Source organism: Nicotiana sylvestris, chromosome 7 (assembly GCF_000393655.2).
Source record: "Nicotiana sylvestris chromosome 7, ASM39365v2, whole genome shotgun sequence".
Classification (NCBI taxonomy): Eukaryota; Viridiplantae; Streptophyta; class Magnoliopsida; order Solanales; family Solanaceae; genus Nicotiana; species Nicotiana sylvestris.
In genome coordinates, this window is record NC_091063.1 from 17,122,441 (window position 1) to 17,144,415 (window position 21,975).

The following is a 21,975-nucleotide window of genomic DNA, read 5'->3' on the forward strand; positions in this document are numbered from 1 at the left end:
ATTAATAGCTTTATATTGAACTTCAAATTGGTTTTAAAAAATGAATATCCATAGATTGCTTTAACTGAGCAAATCCCTTAAAATAAATTGAGGTGTGCCATACACAAATAAAATCCATAACCTATGGCCCTCACATTAATATTAACTTAGTGTAGAAAATATTTTTGAACATTCGTAGTTTACTTTAGGCGCGTTTTATAATAAACCATCGTGACTATGGGTACGGTTCCCATGGCATAGGCATGATACCTAATTTCCAAATTCGTGGGTGCATTTCATGTAACCCGATCATAACAATTTTTAATTTTAATAAAATAAACATGTCATGAACCACGAGTGCATTTCATGTAGCGTGGTTTGCGGTGTGTTCCAAAAAAAACAAATTTTCGACATTCGTAACTTGGTCAAGAAATAATTCCCTAAATCCTAAAAAAAAAGCGGTTTTAAAGCAAAAAAATACACAATAGGTTTAAAACATGTAGTAAATCAGATAATTAGGCCAATTTTAATAGTTTAAGCGATCGTGCTCGAACCACGGAATATGAAAATGCCTAACAACTTCTCCCGGGTTAACAAAATTTCTTACTTAGAATTTGTGGTTCGCAGACTTTTAAAATAAAGTCAAATTTTCTCGATTTGGGATTTAAAATAAACTGGTGACTTGGGACACCATAAATTATTCCAAGTGGTGACTCTGAAGAAATTAAATAAAATAATCTCATATCAAATAATATCACTTTAATTGGAAAAACTCCCTTATACCTCCACGGGTGGTAAAAAAGGAGGTGTGACAGCTCTGGCGACTCTGCTGGGGATCAGAACCCAAAACTTCTGGTTCAGGGTTCAGAATTCGAGCTTAGAATAACTGTTATATTTGGCTTTTATTTATTATTTGATTTTTACGTGTTCAAGCCTAATGTACTAAATGCAGCTTTTTACCGCTTTGATATTGTTTGGACTGTATATAGATTGCTACGAAACCCTCTTCTCTCTGAGTTTTCTAAATCATCTGGGAAGTGTGCACTTCGTGTGACTTCTTTTCTATTAGAGTCATATCCCAATTTTAGAATGAGGCTTGGACAAGTTGCAAAGCCGGTAAAACTTCTGTATTCCCAGTATGCTGCCCCCCAGCTCAAGTTGTCCGCTCGGGTAAACCAGGTCTAGAAGAATACACCCAAGTTTTTAAACCTAGTATAACACAGCCTCATGTCGGATCCATAGTAGGAACACTTGTTTGCATCACGTGCATTTGACTTTGGGGGCTCAACACAGGGGTTGGGTCCGTCTATGACAGGTGTACCCGAAATCAAAAGACCATCCTGATGCATTTTACTTACTACTCATACATTTATTTGCTTCGAATTGCATGTTGACCGGCTTCTAGAATAAGGAAGAAAAGTTGGAAAAATCAAATTGAGGTACGAGAGAGATAATTACCTGTCTTTGGAAAATCCGGTGTCCAAAATATGCCGAAACGCTGCCGAAATTTTTTAAAAAAAGGAAAAGAAAAAGGAAAAAGGAAAATTGTTTCAAAAAGTACTTTATGTTTTTCTGTTGCGTCAAAACTGCCCGAACTACGCAAGTTTGATTCCCACCGGATGTGGGATACGTAGGCAACCCTCACCGGGTCCAACCCCATTTTTGCAAAAATAACCCAAAATTTTAAAATATTATTGTTTTGTCACATATAAGGTTAGGTGTTGCTGTTTTTGTCTAAATAGCCGAAATGTCCCCAAAAGAGCGCCAGAAGTTTTTTTTTTTTTTTTGCAAAATAGCCACCTATGGTCTTTTTTAAAATTTTGACCAATTAGCAAACACAGCCCTAAAATCTTCTTTCCTGAGGTGCTGAAGGGCCGTATTTGCAAAAGTGCTTTTGTTCTGAATTGCAATTTTGAAAAATTGATAATCTTCTTTTGAATCAAAATAAATCATGGTTTTTAACCGATCACTTTAAATAAATGTACAGAATGAGAACTATGGAAAATAAACCTTTTAAAGTTGTAGAGGAAATCCCGCTAGAACTCCATATGTGGTGGAATGACCTAGGGGAGGTCAGCAGAGGTGCTGCGATAAAAGCTTTGGACGATCTCATTGGTCTTTTGAAGGTTAAACCGAGATTGGATATAATTGAAGCTTTAATATCTTTTTGGGACCCAACGCATAATGTATTCCATTTTTCTGATTTTGAGCTGAGTCCTACACTTGAGGAAATAGTGGGCTATGTGGGCCTTAGTGGGAATCTTAGGAGCCGGTACCTAGTGGCACCAAGAGCGGTGACTCCTCACAAGTTTCTAGACCTTCTGGATATTAGTCGGGAAGTCAAAGATGGAAATTTGGCTGAGGGATTTTGCACATTCCACTTCCTGTACCTTCGTTATGGGGATCCCTACGGTTTTGAGGCTCCGAACACAGGTCTAACTCATTCAGGGAACAAAGGCAAATGGAAAGCACGTCGGGGATTGGCCTTCGTAGTAACATTCTTAGGCACCTTAATTTGCCCGAGGAAGGATGTACATTAAGAGTTGGGGCTTGATCGGGGCCAACCCTGCACCAGTATAAAGTAGCGAGAGTGGTCGAAGCAGCTTTTACCTGAAAAGGTCGGGATCGATTTCCACAGGGAGCTAGAAATGGAATTGAGTTTTTATCTAAAATGGAGATGCGTAATTGCTCTTAATTGCACTTCTAATCATAGTTGGTTTTGATATTACTTCTAAATTTATTCTACTAAGATGCTAAATTAAGCTAAGAGTAAGATACTTGAAGGGTTGTCTAAATAATTAAAAGGCACTAGGGAAGTGACTTTCTCCTTGGTGGATACTTGACGGGTTCCCGAGTCTAAGGCTAGGTTGTCATATTGGGGATTATGATATAACCAATGCACTGAACTTCTTACTCTATACCTATCAATAGTTTGAGTGATTTTTCCCTATTTGACTTTCTCAAGACCAATTGGGTATGATAATTTATGCAAGCAATGTAGGTTCAAGTCGGGTATTACTATTTCTAGGTTTAACCCTTTAATTGGGGCTATCAATCTCTTGAATACGCCCCAATTCCTTGTTGGACTAATTTTCCTAGACTTAAGTTCTCTTTCTCAAGAAGAACCCAAGTCAAATAGGCAAAAATTAGTGTTTGCAACCACTAATTCAACATTGAAACCATAAATTAGTCCAAATATCAAACACCCATAGACATTCAAGCCTTAAAACATAAGACCCATCAAATACCCACACTAGGGTTGAGCCATAACCCTAGCTAATGGGTCTAGCTACTCATGATAATAGAAGAAAACAAAGAAATAGATGAAGAAAAACCCATAATATATAGTTACAAGCTAAAACTTGAAGATTCAATGATAAAATTACTCTAAAATTACTTAGAATGGTAAAGGAACATTGTTCATGAGCGCAACCCAACGTTAAAATACAACTGATGACCTGAAAATGGGAAAAGAAACTATTTATACTGGGCCAAATTTTCTGGACAAAAATACCCCTGCAGTGGTAGTGCGGTCCGCACAAAATCGAGTGAGGCCGTAATGAGACGTCTTGGATTTAAACTCTGCTATCTGAATTTGGCCATCGCGGGCCGCACAAAATGCACCGCGGCCGTGGTGGCTTCTATTGCGGTCCACACAAAAAGGACTACGGACCGCACTTGGGAATGATTCCCCAAATTAGCAAATCTCTGAACTCCAGCTTTGTGGACCGCACAATATCGAGTGCGGCCGCGATGAAGCCAATGCTGTCCGCACAACTACTTTGCGACCGCATTGCTTGAGTGTCTGAAATAATCACCTCTCTGAACTTCCTCACTTCGCACCGCACAAAATGGAGTGCAGCCGCATTGGACCTGTTGCCCTGTGCTTGGACTTGTTCTTGGTAATTGTGCATGTTTCACTCCTTTTTGAGCTGGTTTTGATGAATTGTCACTTTGTTGACCAAACCTTGCAAACAATTACAACATGTAAGCCTTTGGGACTATTTTGTACACATTTTAATCAAAACTCAAGTAAGAAAGAGTGTAAAATGCACTATAATCCCTAGTTATCAACTCCCCCAAACTTAAGCTTTTGCTTGTACTCAAGCAAACAAAATAAGACCCACCCATTAAGAGTAAATCCAAGAAAATTCATCTGACCTAAAGTGACCTCATCTAGCCTCAATTGGGACTAACAATTGCCCTCAATTCAAATGAATCATTAACAACATTCGACCTTTTAAGCACCATGGATTTAGTGCGAAACAAGAGCATCAAGAGTTGACTCAACACATCAAAGAAACTTTTTCTACTACCTTGGTCATTGTGGAATCCAAACTCACACATCCTCAACTCTCCCTAAGCAATCACCTTTAGGATTGTAGCACTCAGAATGAGGTTAATGGAAATAAACTCATCTCTCTCAAAGAAAAGTCACAAGTCCGGCTCTAAGTACCATATGCTTGTCCCTTATGTAAGTTACCACTAATGTAAGCTTCATTCAACTCAAGATCATATATGGTTTTTGTGGAGATATAGTGAAGGCTTTTGGTTCAGGGTAGGAAATGTTTGGTCTAAGTAGGTTCCATCTTCCCTTTAGCACTTTTTTGGCTTCATTTTGGCACACATTCTCTTCACTTTTTAGGTCATTTAACTTCTTTCTAAGGGGTTAGAGAGACACATTGTCACTCTTTCTTGTTCATTTCAAATTTTTTCTCCTTTCTCCACTTTCCACACCTTTCATCTTTTTACTTTTATTGAATCCCTTCATTCTTTTCTACATTGATCATTCTTTTTATCTTTTTGTTTTTCTTTCTGTTTCATTGGCTTTACTTTTCTTCATTTTGTATCTTTTACTACTTTGTTGCATTCCTCGTATCTCCCCCCAAACTTATGCTTTTACCTTGTGCTAAGGAAAGATCGGGTGCCAAGAGAGGGTATTTTTAGAACGGATAAAGGCTTGTATCGTTGTTTTTGAAAGAAAAAGATCTAAGGCTCAAAAGGGTTGACTAAGGGTTTTATCATTGGTAGGTTATGGAAGTGTTCAAGATATCATTCGGATCAATGAGAGCCTATAATCACATCTCAAGTCAAATTACACTTAGAATTTCGCCTAGACAAATATTCAGGGTAAGTTCTAGACTAATGGCTCGAGACTTGGACATGTAATTCAAATTCTCACCACACAAGCTATGGGATTGCTAACGAAACAGAGTCGAGGGCCCATAACAACCTTAGTTGAGATTTGAGCAACACAATGGTCCCAAGAAACCACTTGATGATTATTGGTCAACACAAGAGTCTCAAGGTCACCACTTTCACCATCCTATACACAACAATTTATTTTTGACTATAAGATCAGAGACAAATGTGTTAGGCCCAAGTGAAGCTTTGCTTGAGGCACCCTTACCAACTAGCTACTAAAAAGCAAAAAGAAAACAGACTCAAACCCTTAAGAAGATTGTCATACCATCCATCATCGGGAAGAGCCACACGGTTCACACAAACTCCACATTTGGAAAGAACCGTGGCATGAAGAAAATTAAAGGCTTATTGCACGCAAAAACTCAAAACAAGAAGCTACAAAAATAAAATAAGAAGCTATGAAAGGAAAAATGCGGAAAGTAAAAATGAATATATACAAGAGGAGAATTAATCGAATATACAATAAGGAAAATGAATATATACATAAGAACGTAACTTTATATACAGACCCAAAAGTAAAAAGTATGAAAAGCGCAATAAAATGATAAAGTTATGTACATACCAATGGTAAAAAGAAAGCATAAAGAAAAAAAATACTGTCATATATACAGTCATCCAAATAGGGCTACCCCCTCAAATGAAAGCTAGCATTGTCCTCGATGCTAACTAACCAAAATAAGCACAAAATAAGGAAGAGAGGAAAAACAAACTCCCTATCGGCCCTCCGTCTGCATAGGGTCCTAAGTCTGGGTCCCTGGGTCCTCGGTCTGCTCGGGAACCTGTGACTGGCTCCCTATACTCTGTGTCTCCACTGAGACCTGGGCCTGGACTGAGCCCTGGGCCTGTACTGAAATCTGGGGCTGGCTAGAGGATCCTCACTGTGGGTCATCCAACTCTATGACAACATCGTTAGTACGGGGAATCACCCTCTTCCTCTTGGGTGGCCTCTCTGACTCCTGCTTCGGTTGTGGCTGGGCTGCTGGAGCCGGGTCATCCAATAACATTCCAGAGGCAGGTGATCCACCTTCAACCTCTCTAGTTCCACCCTTAGCTCCTTCACCGACTCTTTTGAAGCCCGAGTCTTTCTCATTTTCTTTGCCTCCCTAGCAAGCTCCTTCAATGCCTTTCCATGAGAATCAACAACATCTTTGAGCTTCTATTGATTATCCTGAATCTCCTTTAGAGTGTTCTCCACTGACTGTGGGACCTGTGGTAGAGGAGCTGCTGACTGGGCTGCCACCATAGTAGATAGTACAAACAACTTAGAAGTTGTTGTCTGCATCCAGTTGTTGATGCTGGCAAGGGTCTGGCTCAGGTCGTGGGCAGTCAAGGGGTAAGCAGTGGATGTGGGAATCTCTGGAGCTGTAGAAGTAGAGGGTCCTGGTCCATGTCTGCTGTGGTGGAAGGAGGCTGAGTAGGATCCACTACTACTACTGGCTCTTCAGACTGGCCAGTTGAAGTAGTGGCTTTGCCCTTATGGTCCTTGGGGTTGTCGGGACCCTTGGTGTTGTACCAGGAGAACGGTGCCTTTGCTTTCACTTTCATATCAAATCTCCGCTTCTCCACATCAAGTCCTCAAAGTACATGGTCAGGACGTTGGGGAAGGAATAGGACATGTCATCTTCGTTCACCACCCGTGTAATTACCCGGGACATCACATTCCTGATGTTAATTGGGTACCCCTCCATGATCGATGCCGCTAATATAGTCCGGTGGATAGGAAGTGAGTTGTCGTGGGTGGTTGGGTCTAGCTTGCTACACAAAAATGTTTCCCACCCTTTAGCTTCGAAATTCAGGGTCCTCCTAAGAATCCTCACTCCCGTAGTCAACCAATCTGGGGTGGTACTTGGGGTTGTCAAATACTCTGCCAACTAAGGACGGGCAGCCTTACCTAATGCCATCTTTTCTAAGTACAGTGCCTCATCCTCCTCCGAGAAGCCCAAATAATCATTTATTGTTTTGCCATCAAATTTCATTTTTAAGTTCCGCACTTTGGTCACTGTGATGCCCTCTTTGATATGGGAAACATTCGTGTAAAACTCCTTCACCAAGTGCTCATTGACATCCTCCACATGGTCTATGAAATAATCCCATCCCTCTCTTTCTCTAAACTGCCTCAACACATTGGGATTGTGAGGCATGAGGTCCCGGGTGATGAATTTTCACTCAGGTATTAGCTTCATCTTGGGCCACCATTCTCTAAATTTGTGGTAGGCCACTTCACTCACGAACCTGTCCTGCCAGGCCTCCAGGTTTCTGGTTCTCTTTACCCCTCCTACTTGGGGCTCACCCCTTCCTACTTCTTCCCCTTCTTCTTCTACGGGCCCTTCCCCGGATAGTGATACTGTTAGAGAGGTGGAATATTCATTGCCACTGCCTACAGTTGAGCCCTTAGACAACTTAGAAGATATGCGCACTGATGCTTGGGCAGTGGGAGAGACCAGAGATGTATCCCTCAACCTGTTCTTCTCCGGCCAGTGAGGAACATACTCTGGCATAGAGTCTGACGATGCCTCCCGGGAAGGCTCATATTCACTCCCAGATTGGTCAATGGCTCTATCAGCCGCCTTTATGAGCCTCCGGATGTTTTTCATGTTTTGTCGGGCTGGCGGGGTCAATATTATCATGCCCCCAAAATTACAGACATTCAGAAGTTGCAGACCATGGACCACACAAAATGAAGTACGACCGCAAAGAAGCTACCGCGGACCATACAAAATGCATTGCAGTCCGCATTGAGGTGGGGTTCAGACTACTCACTCTTTGAATCTATGCAACGCGGACCGCACAAAATGCATTGCGGTCAGCATTGAGGCATCCCGGACCGCACAAAATCCATTGCAGCCGCGGTCCTCACTTGTCAGCATTCAGAACATTTACCACCACGGTATGCACAAAATAGCACTGCGGACCGCACAAAAGCACCACATACCGCACAAAATCCACCACGGTCCGCGGTGAGTACTCAATAGCAATACCAACCTAGGGTTCACGTTTTTTACATTTTTAGTCCAAATTTTCACTTATTATTGATTCCCTAGGTGTTGAATCATTGTTTTCACTAATTAGTCCTAATTAAAATAGGAATAAACTAACATATGCTACAAAATTGACAGAAAATGGGAAGAAATAGAAGAACACTAAGAAAAATAAAAATTAAAAGAAAATGATAAAATTAAACGACTAAAGGGGAGTTAAAGTTACTAGAAGTGAGATGCAAGCTTGATTAATGAGACATAGCAGCTGAATTCGTGCAATTAGAGTGGTGAACAGTAATTTTTTTAAGCTTTGAGAGTAAAAAGTCGAAAAGTTCAAACTAAGGGCCTCAGGTCCTATTTATAGAAAAAGGACTTGGGGCCCATCTCACCTACCCACCGCGGATCGCCCAAAATGGCACCACGGTCCGCGGTAGTCAGAAACATAAAGCACTGGGGATATGACAACTGCGGACCGCAAGAAATGCAATGCTGCCGCAGTGGTCCGCCGCGGACCACACAAAATGCATTGCGGCCGCGGTGGAAAACTTCAAAGACTCCTCACTTTTGATGAATCAACTCTGCGGTCCACATTAGATTTTTTCCACTGCACTAAGGCCTTTGCGGCCGCACAAAATGAAGTGCGGTCTGCATTGCAAACTTCAAAAAGTGATCATTTTGCAACTTGGTCCTGCACTGCATCAAAACAATCCTACAACATCTCACAACCAGTCAGTCCAAAAATAAATCCTACTCTAAGAAGAGAATGGAAGAAAAACAAAAAGAAGGACACATGGGTTGCCCCTGAAGAAGCGCCTGATTTAACATCGCGGCACGACACAGGTTATCATCAAATCACTTTAGATGAAGAAGTATCACCATATGGCTATCATCAATGTTGCCCAGGTAGTGCTTTACCCTGTGCCCATTAACTCTGAAAACCTCCCCATTTTTGTTCTTCAAGTCAAGTGCACCAAACGGAGTCACAAACACCACTTCAGAAGGTCCACTCCATTTAGACTTAAGCTTTTCCGGAAACAGACGTAACCGGGAGTTAAACAAGAGAACCAAATCACACACTTTAAATTCCTTGCCATGAGAATATTTATCATGAAGGTACTTCATCTTGTCCTTGTAAAAGGACGAACTGAAGTAAGCATGGAATCAGAATTCATCAAGTTCATTAAGCTGCTCTACATGAAGATTTGCTGCCACATCCCATTTAAGATTCAGCTTCCTCAAAGCCCACATGGCCTTGTGCTCTAACTCAACCAGTAGATGGCAAGCTTTCCCAAACACCAACCAATACGGAGACATACCAATCAGAGTCTTGTAAGCAGTCTTATAAGCCCAACGAGCATCATCCAACTTCTTTGACCAATCGGTCCTATTTGCATTGACCGTCTTTGATAAAAAATTCTTGATTTCCCTGTTTGAGACTTCAACTTGGCCACTCTATTGATGATGATAAGGAGTAGAAACTTTGTGATTGACACCATACTTTGCAAGCAAAGTGTCAAAAGCTCTATTGTAAAAATGAGACCCCCCATCAGTTATGATTGCACGAGGAGTGCTAAACCTTGTAAAAATGCTCTTCTTGAGAAACACAACAACACTCTGGGCCTTATTGTTGGTAAAGCCACGACTTCAACCCACTTTTAAACATAGTCAACCGCCACAAGAATGTATGTGTTCCCACACGAGCTAACAAATGGGCCCATAAAATCAATGCCCCATACATCAAAAATATCAACTTCAAGGATGGTATTGAGAGGCATCTCATTTTCTTCGAAATTCCACCCGCTCTTTGACATTCGTCACACCTCTTCACAAGTTCACTTGCATCTTTGTACAAAGTTGGCCAATCAAACCCACAACTAAGAACTTTTGAAGCTGTCCTCGCCCCGCTATGATGGCCACCATAGGGAGAGGAATGACAAGCCTCTAAGATACTCAATTGCTCCTCCTCCAGGACACACCTTCGGATCACACCATCCGTGCAAATCTTGAACAAGTACAGCTCATCCCAATAAAAATCCAAACTATCCCGTTTGAGCTTCTTCCTTTGGTTAGAAGAGAGCTCACACAGGATTATACCAGTCACAAGGAAATTAACAACGTCCGTAAACCATGGCATACCATTCACCGACACTGAAATGAGTTGTTCGTCAGGAAATGAATCATTTATCTCTAGGCCATCATGAGGCCTCCCCTCCTCCTCCAAGCGGGACAAGTGGTCCTCCACTTGGTTTTCACTACCCTTTCGATCCACAATCTCCAAATTGAACTCCTGAAGTAACAAGACCCATCGCATCAGTCTAGCTTTGGAATCCTTCTTCATCATCAAGTACTGAAGTGCGGCATGATCGGTATGGACTATGACCTTGGCACCCATAAGATATGGCCGAAATTTCTCCATTGCGAACACAATAGCCAAAAGCTCTTTCTCAGTTACCGTGTAGTTCACTTAAGCATCATTCATTGTCTTTCTCGCGTAGTACACCAGATGAAATATTTTGTTCACTCTTTGAACCAAAACCGCCCCAACCGCAACATCTCTCGCATCATACATGAGCTCAAAATACAATCTCCAATTGGGTGCGGTAATAATAGGAGTGGTGGTCAGCTTGTTCTTGAGTAGTTCAAAGGCTTACATACTTCTCTCATCGAACACGAACTTGGAATCTTTTTCCAATAACTTGCATATGGTATTCACTATCTTCGAAAAGTCTTTGATGAATCTCCGGTAGAACCCCGCATGCCTAAGAAAACTTCGAACTCCCTTGACAGAGTTAGGGGGAGGGAGCCTTGAAATCGCATCAATTTTTGCTTTGTCCACCTCTATACCATGCTTTGAAATTTTATGCCCAAGAACTATGCCCTCTTCCACCATGAAGTGGTATTTCTCCCAATTAAGAACAACATTGGTTTCTTTACAACGGGCCAACACTCTATCAAGATTTTTCAAACATTCCTCAAATAAATCACCCATAACACTAAAGTCGTCCATGAACACCTCCAAGATATCTTCCACCATATCAGTAAAAATGGCCATCATACACCGTTGAAATGTAGCAGGTGCATTACACAACCCAAAAGGCATCTGAGAAAGGCAAAGGTACCATATGGACAAGTAAATGTGGTCTTCTCCCAAGCTTCCAGAGCAATCAAGATTTGGTTGTACCCAGAATACCCATCCAAGAAACAGTAGAAGGCATGCCCAGCAAGTCGATCTAACATCTGATCAAGAAAAGGCAATGGAAAGTGATTCTTGCTGGTCACTTTATTCAACTTGCGGTAGTCCATGCGTACCCTCCACCCGGTGACGGTCCTGGTAGGAATCAACTCATTTTGCGAATTTGCAACCACGGTCATGCCACCCTTATTTGGCACACATTGCACCGGCGAAGTCCACGAGCTATCAGAGATGGTGTACACAACCCCGACATCCAACCACTTGATCACCTCCTTGTTCATAACTTCTTGCATTGCCTCGTTTAACCTCCTTTGACGTTCCAAGAAGGGCTTTGTATCATCTTCCAGAATAATCTTGTGCATACAGAATGCGGGGATCATCCCCCGAATATCAGCTAAGGTCCATCCAATTGTCGTCTTCCACTTTTGAAGCACCGCTAATATGGCATCAACCTGCATGTTAGTAAGACAAGAGGAAAGAATAACTGGCAAAGTAGAACTAGGGCCTAAGAACTCATAACTGAGATTTGGAGGCAACAGCTTTAACTCCAACACTGGAGGTTCCTCAATTAAAGGTTTTGTTGGTGGAGTCTTCCTATTTTCGAGATCCAAAGATAGTTTCCTAGGCTCATAAGAGTAAGAGCCCATCCCATGTAAAACATTCACACACTCCACCCGGCCTTCATAATCATTTACATCAAGATTCAACAAGACTGCCTCTAGAGGGTCCTCTACATTGATCATTGCACTGGTATCATCAACTATTGTCGCCGTGACAAGGTCCACAAAAGAGCACACCTCAAAACTGTTGGGCTGCTTCATTGACTTGCACACATAGAAGACCACTTTCTCATCACCCACTCGGAAGGTGAGTTCCACTGCTTCTACATCAACTAAGGCCTTCCCAAAAGCAAGGAAAGGTCTTCCCAATATGATTGGAACTTCATAATCTACCTTACAATCCAAGATCACAAAATCAACCGGAAAGATAAATTTGTCCACCCGGACAAGGACATCATCAATAATACCCAATGGTCTCTTCATAGTTCTATCCACCATTTGCAATCTTATGGAGGTCGGTCTCGATTGCCTAATACCCAAAGTCTTGAAAATTGAGTAGGACATCTAGTTGATACTTTCCCCCAAAACACATAGAGATTTAGCAAAGTCCGCACTCCCAATGGTGCAAGGAATGGTGAAAGCACCGGGATCTTTAAGCTTCGGTGCCATTGAATGCACTATTGCACTAACTTGGTGGGTCATCTTGATAGTTTCACAATCCATGGATCTTTTCTTTGTCACCAAGTCCTTCATGAATTTAGTATAGCCTGGTATTTGTTCTAGAGCCTCTACCAAAGACACATTAATGGATAAGCTCTTCATCATATCAATGAACTTTTTAAACCAATTCTCATTTTTTGCTTCGCGAGCCTTTGAGGATAAGGTGGAGGTGGCCTTGGCAAAGGAGCCTTGGTTATAGGCAAAACTATTTCCAGCATGTCTATTACGTGTTCCTTAGATGGATTCAAGTCATTTTGAGTCTCCACCTCGGCATCTTGAATATCAATCCTTACTTCTTCATTCACATTCTCATCAACCACGTTTTCAACCAACAAAGGAATTTCATCTTCTTGCAACTCAACTTCATCACTCAAAACTGCTTTTTGCTTGGAGGCATTCACATCACTACCTCTTCCACTTCTTGTAGTCACCGCCATCACATGATTGTTCCCACCCTTCGGGTTAGCTACTGTATCACTTGGTAGTGCCCCCTTAGGGTGAGTATTCAAGGATTATGAGATTTAACCTAATTGAACCTCCAAGTTTCTGATTGAAGTATTGTGGGAAGACAACTGAGCATCAGAGTCCACATTCTTTTTCATCATCTGGTCAAACATCATTTCAATTCTCCCCATTTCGTTGTTGGAAGAACTAAGACCTTGGGATGGAAATGGGGGTGGATTGTTCGGTTGTTGGTACATTGGGGGCCTTTGAAAGCCTTGCCCCCGATTTCCTTGATTGCCATTGTTCCAACCTCCCTAATTGTTGTTACCACCCCAGTTGTTGTTGCCATTCCAATTACCTTGGTTGTTCTGATTGCCCCAATTGGAATTTTGGTTGTTGTTCCCCCAATTACCATTGCCTTGTTGTTGATTACCCCAATTGCCTTGGGGTCTCCATTGTTGTTGGTTGGAAGAATTGCCCCTTTGGCCTTGATAATTGTTCACGTATTGCACTTCTTCATTCTGCCCATCATAACCATCATCTTGGAATCCACCACAATCATTATCAAATTGATCCGAACTCCCTTAGTTCTGTTGACCTCTTTGTCTTCTTTTGTTCACTAGCATGTGGACACCCTCCATAGCATTTACTTGGCGCGGATTTTGAACTTGTTGTAATTGTACCTTTGCTAGCTGGTTCATTGTAGTTGTCAGCTCTGCTATAGCCTGCCCATGGTCATGTAGCTTCTTGTGCAAGTGAGTGACCGTGGGGTCACCCTGTGGCACATTGGCTCTACTTTTCCAAGTTGAGGACGTGTCAGCCATTTTGTCAAGAATGTCACAAGCCTTATCATACGACAACTTCATGAAATTTCCCCCAGCAAGTTCGTTCACTATGCACTGGTTTGTTGTGTTAATGCCCCGGTAGAAAGTCTATTGGATCATTGCCTCAGTCATATCATTGTCGGGGCATTCCTTTATCATAGTTCTATATCGCTCCCAAATCTCATGTAATGGTTTGGTGGGCTTCTCTTTGAAGGCTAATATCTCATCTTTCAAAGCTTCCATGTGCCCCGGTGAGAAAAACTTTACAATGAACTTATCCGCCAACTCATCCCAAGTAGTGATGGAATGGTTGAGAAGTCGCTCAAGCCAATCCAATGCCTTCCCTCTAAGTGAGAAAGGGAATAGTCTCAACCGAAGTTCATCCTCAGACACATTAGTTTGCTTGCTCCCCCAATAGGTATCCACGAAACCCTTAAGATGTTTGTAAGCATTCTGATTGACAGTGCCCGTGAAATACCCATGCTGCAACAGCAATGTCAGCATCACATTGGTAATTTGAAAATTGCCCGCCCGGATCTGGGGTGGGACAATTGCACTTGCATATCCTTAGTTGGACAGCACTCGAGGAGCCACTCTTGGAGGTGTTGGGGAAGGGTCTGAAATATTATCATTGGCCTGGCAGCCTCTCCTTTGTCCTTGAGGTACAATATGAACCTCATCATTAACAATGTCATCTACCTCCTCCCCGCTGAAGATCTCCAAGAGGTGGGTGATTTGCTGCCATTTTGTACCTGAAGTTGTGACACACACAAATTAGTAACATAGAAGGAAAGAAGAACAATACACAAAACTATTTAGATAGATAGCCAAAACCGTTAACTCCTCCGCAACGGTGCCAAAAAGTGATTGGGGCCAACCCTATACCACTACAAAGTAGAGAAGTCGAAACAACTTTTACCCGAGAAGGACGGGATCGATATCCATAGGGAGCTAGAAATGGAATTGAGATTCTATCTAAATTGGAGATGCGTAATTGCTCTTAATTGCACTTCAAATCATAGTTGGTTTTGATATTGCTTCTAAATTTATACTACTAAGATGCTAAATTAAGCTAAGTTAAGCTAAGAGTAAGATACTTGAAGGGTTGTCTAAATAACTAAAAGGCACTAGGGAAGTGACTTTCTCCTAGGTGGATACTTGACGGGTTTTCGAGTCTAAGGCTAGGTTATCATGTTTGGGATTATGATATAACCAATGCACTGAACTTCTCACTCTATACCTCTATGTAGTTTGAGTGATTTTGCCCTAATTGACTTTCTCAAGATAAATTGGGTATGATAATTTGTGCAAGCAATATAGGTTCAAGTTGGGTATTACTATCTCTAGGTTTAACCCTTTAATTGGGGCTATCGATCTTTTGAACACACCCCAATTCCTTGATGGACTAATTTCCTAGACTCAAGTTCTCTTTCTCGAGAAGAACCCAAGTCAAATAGGCACAAATTAGTGTTTGCAACCACTAATTTAACATTGAAACCATAAATTAGTCCAAATATCAAACACCCATAGACATTCAAGCCTTAAAACACAAGACCCATCAAATACCCACACTAGGGTTGAGCTACAACCCTAGCAAATGGGTCTATCTACTCATGATAATAGAAGAAAACAAAGAAATAGATGAAGAAAAACCCATAATATTTAATTACAAGCTAAAACTTGAAGATTCAATGATAAAATTACTTAAAATGATAAAGGAACACTGTTCACTAGTGCAACCCAATGTTAAAATACAAATGATGACCTAAAAATGGAAAAAGAGACTATTTATACTAGTCCGAATTTTATTGTCAACAATACCCCTGCTGGGGTATGCGATCCGCACAAAATCGAGTGCGGCCGTACTGAGGCATCTTGGCTTTAAACTCTACTCTCTAAACTTGGCCACCACGGGCCGCGCAAAATGCACTGCAGCCGCGGTGGATTCTATTGCGGTCCACACAAAAAGGAACGTGGACCGCACTTGGCAATGATTCCCCAAATTGGCAACTCTCTGAACTCTAGCTTTACGGACTGCACAATGTCGAGTGCGGCCGCGATGAAGACAATGTGGTCCGCACAAACTGCTTTGCGACCGCATTACTTGAGTGTCTGAAATGATCACCACTTTGAACTTCCTGAATGTGGACCGCACAGAATGGAATGCAGCCGCATTGGACTGTTGCCATGTGCTTGGACGTGTTCTTGGTACTTGTGCATGTTTCACAACTTTTTGAGCTGGTTTTGACGAATTGTCACCTTGTTGACCAAACCCTGCAAACAAGTACAACATGTAAGCCTTTGGGACTATTTTGTACACATTTTTAATCAAAACTCAAGTAAGAAGGAGTGTAAAATGCATCATAATCCCTAGTTATCAGGTCTCGTAGGAATTGCCAATTTCATGATTAAAAGGCTAATGGAGCTACACCGATGATCCTAGTAGAGATTTATCGAGCTCTAACTGTTTGCCGAGCGGGGGGGGGATTTTTGAGGGTTGCAACATGCTTTTACAACTTTGGATGGAAGAACACCTTTGCCATCGTCAAGGGTACATGAGTTATGGTATGACCGGTCTTAACTGCATTTAAGAACATGAAAATCGAATAGAGGGTCATGAGTTTCCAGAAGGTACGGAGGCTGGTTCACACATTTGAGTTCTTTGACTGCAAGCAAAATTGAGTGGACATTCGGTTAGCTCCCGGTCAATGAAGTCATCTATATGTCGGCCGAAGTGTGTTTTCTTCTATTGATGGGTCTTCGGAGTATTAAGCCGTATGCTCTACACAGGGTTCTGCGCTAGCTAGGCAGGTACCAAACTGTCCCTCATGATGAAGATTTGAGTCAACAAGTCATTGAACTATGTCAAAAAACTGCATTCCCGGAAGATAAGGTTCGCTAGATTTGGCATTATTGTAGGTTCTTGGAGCCATAGACTCAGGTACGGGATTTGTCCAAGGGTGTGTTAGAGCCTAGTTACATGGCCTAGTATGGCAAGAGGTTTCAAATCCATCAAGAGCCTGAATGGCCTGCCAAAAGGCCCCATGTCCAACAGTTCACTGATGAGGCGTGAGAACAATGGGATTGGTTAGCAAAAGAGAAAACTACAGGGCCACGATAAGAAAATTGGAGGGGCAAATCAGAGATTTGAAATTTGATAGTAATGTACAGGCTGTTGCTAATGAAGGGGAGAAAAAAAAACTGGCCCAAGAAAACAAAGCCCTTCGAGCCCATATCCAAAGAATGAAGATAGCTGCTGAGAATTCGGAAAGGAGCTGAGCAGATGAAAGACTCATAAATGGTCTTAGGAGAAAATATGTGAGTACGGGAATGATTTGGAAAAATCTGAAGGTATTTTGGCAAGAGCTCGGGCACAGTTGATAAAGAATGTAGAGGGACAGGTAGAGTTTGTTCGGCAATTAAAAGGGAAATATGATAGAGAAGTCATAAACCTGAAGAAAAAGACAACTACCCTCGAGAATGATATAGCTAATCAAACAAAGAACTTTAGGCAGAGAGGGAACATTGTTATGCATTGATGGCCCGATTGGAGGAGGATATGCAATAATTGCAGGAGCAAAGTCATAATGACACCCAAGTTTTGGAAGCTAGATCTCAACAAATTAGGCGTCTGCTCTAAGAAAAAGGCATCATTAGAGAAAGGTTTAGAGGGATTGCTAACTACATCATCATGAAATGCCATGAGTGGGAGGACATGACTAGATCCACCTTCTTCGCCACAGTGATGACCTTATTCTCCAAATAATGGATGACCTGGATTGCCTCCAAGGAGATCTTGCACGTAGGCCTGTGGTGAGACCGACCGATGTCCCAGGGGCACTTGGAGTAAAAGCACTTATGTATTCTTGATTTTCTTTTCGAGTCTGTATTTCAGTTTCCATTTCTGATCTATTTCGAGTCTATTTTTAGTTTTTCAATTCTTAGTAAGCTATGATAGAGTCATTGTAATATAAGAATTAGAAGTTTTAATGAAAATTTGAAAAAAAAAACCAAAAATTGTTTCTTTCTTTTATTTTCGCATTTATTCCTTGAACTATGTGATGATTTGATTCACGCGGAGTCATGATGCGTAGGTAATCCCCATCATATCTGGTCATTGTTTTAAATAACTAAAATAAAAGAGGAAAAAAGAAAAAAAAGAAGAGAACACAAGAAAAGAAAGAAAACAAGAACATGAGAAAAAACAATGAGAGAGTGCAAAGAAAAGAGAGCAAATAATAAAAGCGCCAAAAAGAAAAGAAAGATGCAAAGGTTTGGGGGATATACCAAAGTTGGGATGAGACACGTAACCGTTGCAAAACATGTAGAAAAGCGTTTAACTATTAGGTGCATCACATCCCAACGTGCGATACCCTACGTGTTAATTGCCTCAAACTAACCGGTTTGTTGTGTCTCCTGTTGAGATTAGGTTCTGTTCTTTAAGGTGGTTGGTTTTGTGGTAACCTGGCTTTGCACCCGTGCTTTACAAGGTCCAAAGGAAGTGTCGAAATGACGTTATAAATTCATCTAGCAACAATTACCCCCTCATATGATAGCCCGTTGTCGGTGATCCCGACGTTAGAGTCAGCAGCTGCTGAAGAGAATAGGGCACTGCGCCTCCGCATGTTAGAAATGTGGGAAGCTTGGCCTAACGGAGTCCATCACCATGACTGCCAATGAGAACTTCTTTGGTGTTGGTTTCCAAGCTATGGAAGCCGACGTGAAATGGGCTAAAGAACGTAAGAACGATGGGTGGGTTCTTCCTCAGCCGGTCCCGCATCTCGCCAAAACTTTTGTTAAACCAGGGTACATAGAGGAAGAAGATGAGGCCTTCACGGTCGAAGAAATTGATGACATTTGTGGGGCAATGAGGCAAATGTTATGAGGCTCATATGGTTCAGCCGGGTGAAGGCTCAAGCACTGCTGCGGTGCAGTATATAGGGCCCAATTCCAAGCTTCAAAATTGGAAGGCTACTCCATTCCCTGTCAGGCGGGAATCCCGGTAGTTCAGTCTTGCCATCTTTTCTACAGTCTGAGTTATTTCAGGGTGTAACTCGAATGTATTTAGTTTATTTTCTTTAAAATTCCAATAAAAACCCTTCCATCTGTTCTGATTCAATGAAAAGAAATCTATATTTCATCGTCTATGAATCTCTTTCTTTATTCTTTCTGATTTTGTTATTTTTCTTATTTCTTCTTTCAGTTCTAATAATACGGACTTAAATAACATTACATGCTTGCGGACTTCATACTCAGATCCTAACACGTTGTCTAATTGTGAAATAATGAATCAAGAACCAGAATACGATGAAGATGAGGCTTTTAGGGAAATAAACTGAGAATTGGAACAATTTGAGAATAAGCCTAAGCCGAACTTAAACAAAACTTCGCCAGTTAATTTGGGTAGTTCAGAAGAGGTTCAGGAAACCATGATAAGCATTCACACTGATAAAAGAACTAGGGATGCATTGATGCAACTTTTGTTCGAATTTCAAGACGTGTTTGCTTGGTCCTATGATGATATGCTAGGACTGAGTGTTGATTTAGTGGTACATAAATTGCCAACTTACCCTTGGTACTCCCCCTGTTCAACAAAAGCAGAGAAAGTTTAAAACGGATATCAGTGACAAGATTAAAGAAGAAGCCACTAAACAGTTGAAAGTGGGTGTTATTAGAGTGGTCCTATACACCACATGGTTGGCTAATGTGGTCCCAGTGCCAAAGTAAGATGGAAAAACCCGAATGTGTGTTGACTATCGGGATATGAACAAAGCAAGCCCCAAGAAGAACTTCCCGTTACCAAACATCCACATCCTTACTAACAACTGTGCCAAACATGAGATTCAGTCTTTTATGGATTGTTATGCTGGGTATCATCATGTCTTGATGGATGAAGAGGATGTAGAAAAGACAACCTTCACCACACCTTGGGGTACTTATTATTATAGGTTCATGTCGTTTGATTTGAAGAACGTCGGGGCAATTTACATGAGAGCTATGACTGCCATTTTCCATGACATGATGCACCAGAAAATTGAGGTGTATGTGTATGATGTGATCATTAAATCAAGAGCGCAAGACGACTATGTGCGGAATCTGAGAAAGTTCTTTGAGTGTCTGCATAAGTACGACTTGAAGTTAAAACCAGCCAAGTGCGCATTTGGAGTACCATCTGGGAAACTTTTGGGGGTTTGTAGTTAGCCGGAGGGGCATTGAGATAGATCCAACAAAGATAAAATCTATTTGGAATTTGCCTCCTCCGAGAACCAAAAAAGTGGTTATGAGTATACTGGGTAGGTTGAATTACATCAACAGATTCATTGCTCGATTTACTTCCACGTGTGAGCCCATCTTTAAGTTGCTGAAGAAAGATGCGGCGATTAGATGGACAGATGAGTGTCAGGAAGCTTTCAACAAAATCAAAGAATATTTGTCGAATCTGCCAGTGTTGGTTCCACCTGAACCTGGAAGGCCTCTGTGTTTGTATTTGACAGTGTTGGAGAATTCCTTTGGATGCGTTCTCGGGCAACATGATGTGACCGGAAAGAAAGAACATGTAATATACTATTTGAAAAAGAAGTTCACTAGTTATGAAGCTAAATACACTTTGTTGGAAAGGACTTGCTGCGCCTTAACTTGGGTCACTCAGAAGCTTAGGCATTACTTGTTGGCCTACACCACCTATCTCATCACCAGGTAGGATCCTTTGAAGTACATATTCCAAAAGCCGATGCTCACAGGGAAGTTAGCAAAATGGCAAATCCTACTCACCGAGTTTGACATAGTCTAAGTCACCCGCACGGTAATGAAAGCTCAAGCTTTAGTGGATCACCTAGCTGAAAATCCCGTTGATGATGAATATCAGCATTTGAGTACTTACTTTTCGGACGAGGAAGTAAATTCAGTTGACGTAATCTCAAAAGACAACAACTCTTGGAAAATGTTCTTCGATGGAGCTATGAATGCAAAAGGTGTCGGGATTGGGGCAATTTTGATCTCACCCACCGGTCAGCACTATCCAGCCACAACCCGGCTTCAGTTTTTCTGCACAAACAACACTGCCGAGTATGAAGGCTACGTTATGGGCATGAACATGGCAATCAACCAAGATGTGGAAGAATTGTTAATCATGGGAGATGCAGACTTGATTATCCGACAAGCTCAGGGAGAATGGGAAACTCGGGATGTCAAGCTTATTCCATACAGGCAACATGTCGAAGATCTTATCAAGCGGTTCAAGTCCATCGAGTTCAAGTACAATCCTCAGTTTCACAATGAGTTAGCTGATGCACTAGCTACTTTGGCCTCGATGTTGCCATATCCAGGAAATGTCCACATTGACCCACTAGAAATCCAAATTCGAGAAAGGCATGGTTATTGCAGTGTAGTTGAAATAGAGCCTGATATTCAGCCATGGTATCATGATATCAAAAGATTCTTGAAAACAAAAGAGTATCCCGAGCAAGCTAGTGGAGAACAAAAGAGAACCATTAGAAGGCTTGTCAATGGCTTCTTCTTGAGTGGAGAGGTTCTATACAAAAGGACTCCAGATCTGAACCTTCTAAGATGTGTGGATACCCTATAGGCCAGAAGGATCGTGAATGAAGTGCACGTAGGAGTGTGTGGTCCACATATGAATGGGTACGTCCTTGCAAAGAAAATCCTTCGAGCAGGCTATTACTGGATGACTATGGAAAAATATTACTTCAGTTTTGTCTGAAAATATCATCAGTGTTAGGTGCACGGTGACCTGATTCATGCACCACCTTCAGAACTACATCATATGTCAGCACCGTGGCCGATCGTTGCTTGGGGTATGGATGTCACTGGGCCAATCGAGCCAAAAACTCCAAATGGGCACAAATTCATATTAGTTGCCATTGACTACTTCACAAAGTGGGTCGAAGCAGTCACTCTCAAAGTCGTCGCTAAGAAAGTAGTGGTGGATTTTGTGCATTCCAACATTATCTGTCATTTTGGTATTTCTAAAACTATCATTACGGACAATGGAGGTATGCGAACAATTTAAGATCACGCATTGGAAAGGCCCAAAGACAATGGTGTCGCTGAAG

At 41.6% G+C, this 21,975-nt stretch overlaps 1 protein-coding gene across 1 annotated transcript; it reads left to right on the forward strand.

Moving 5' to 3' along the window:
• The first annotated feature begins 20,708 nt into the window (after positions 1–20,708).
• On the forward strand, positions 20,709–21,488 carry LOC138872791 (uncharacterized). The gene has a single exon (XM_070151207.1). The coding sequence runs from the start codon at positions 20,709–20,711 to the stop codon at positions 21,486–21,488; it is 780 nt and encodes a 259-aa protein (XP_070007308.1).
• The last annotated feature ends 487 nt before the right edge of the window (positions 21,489–21,975 follow it).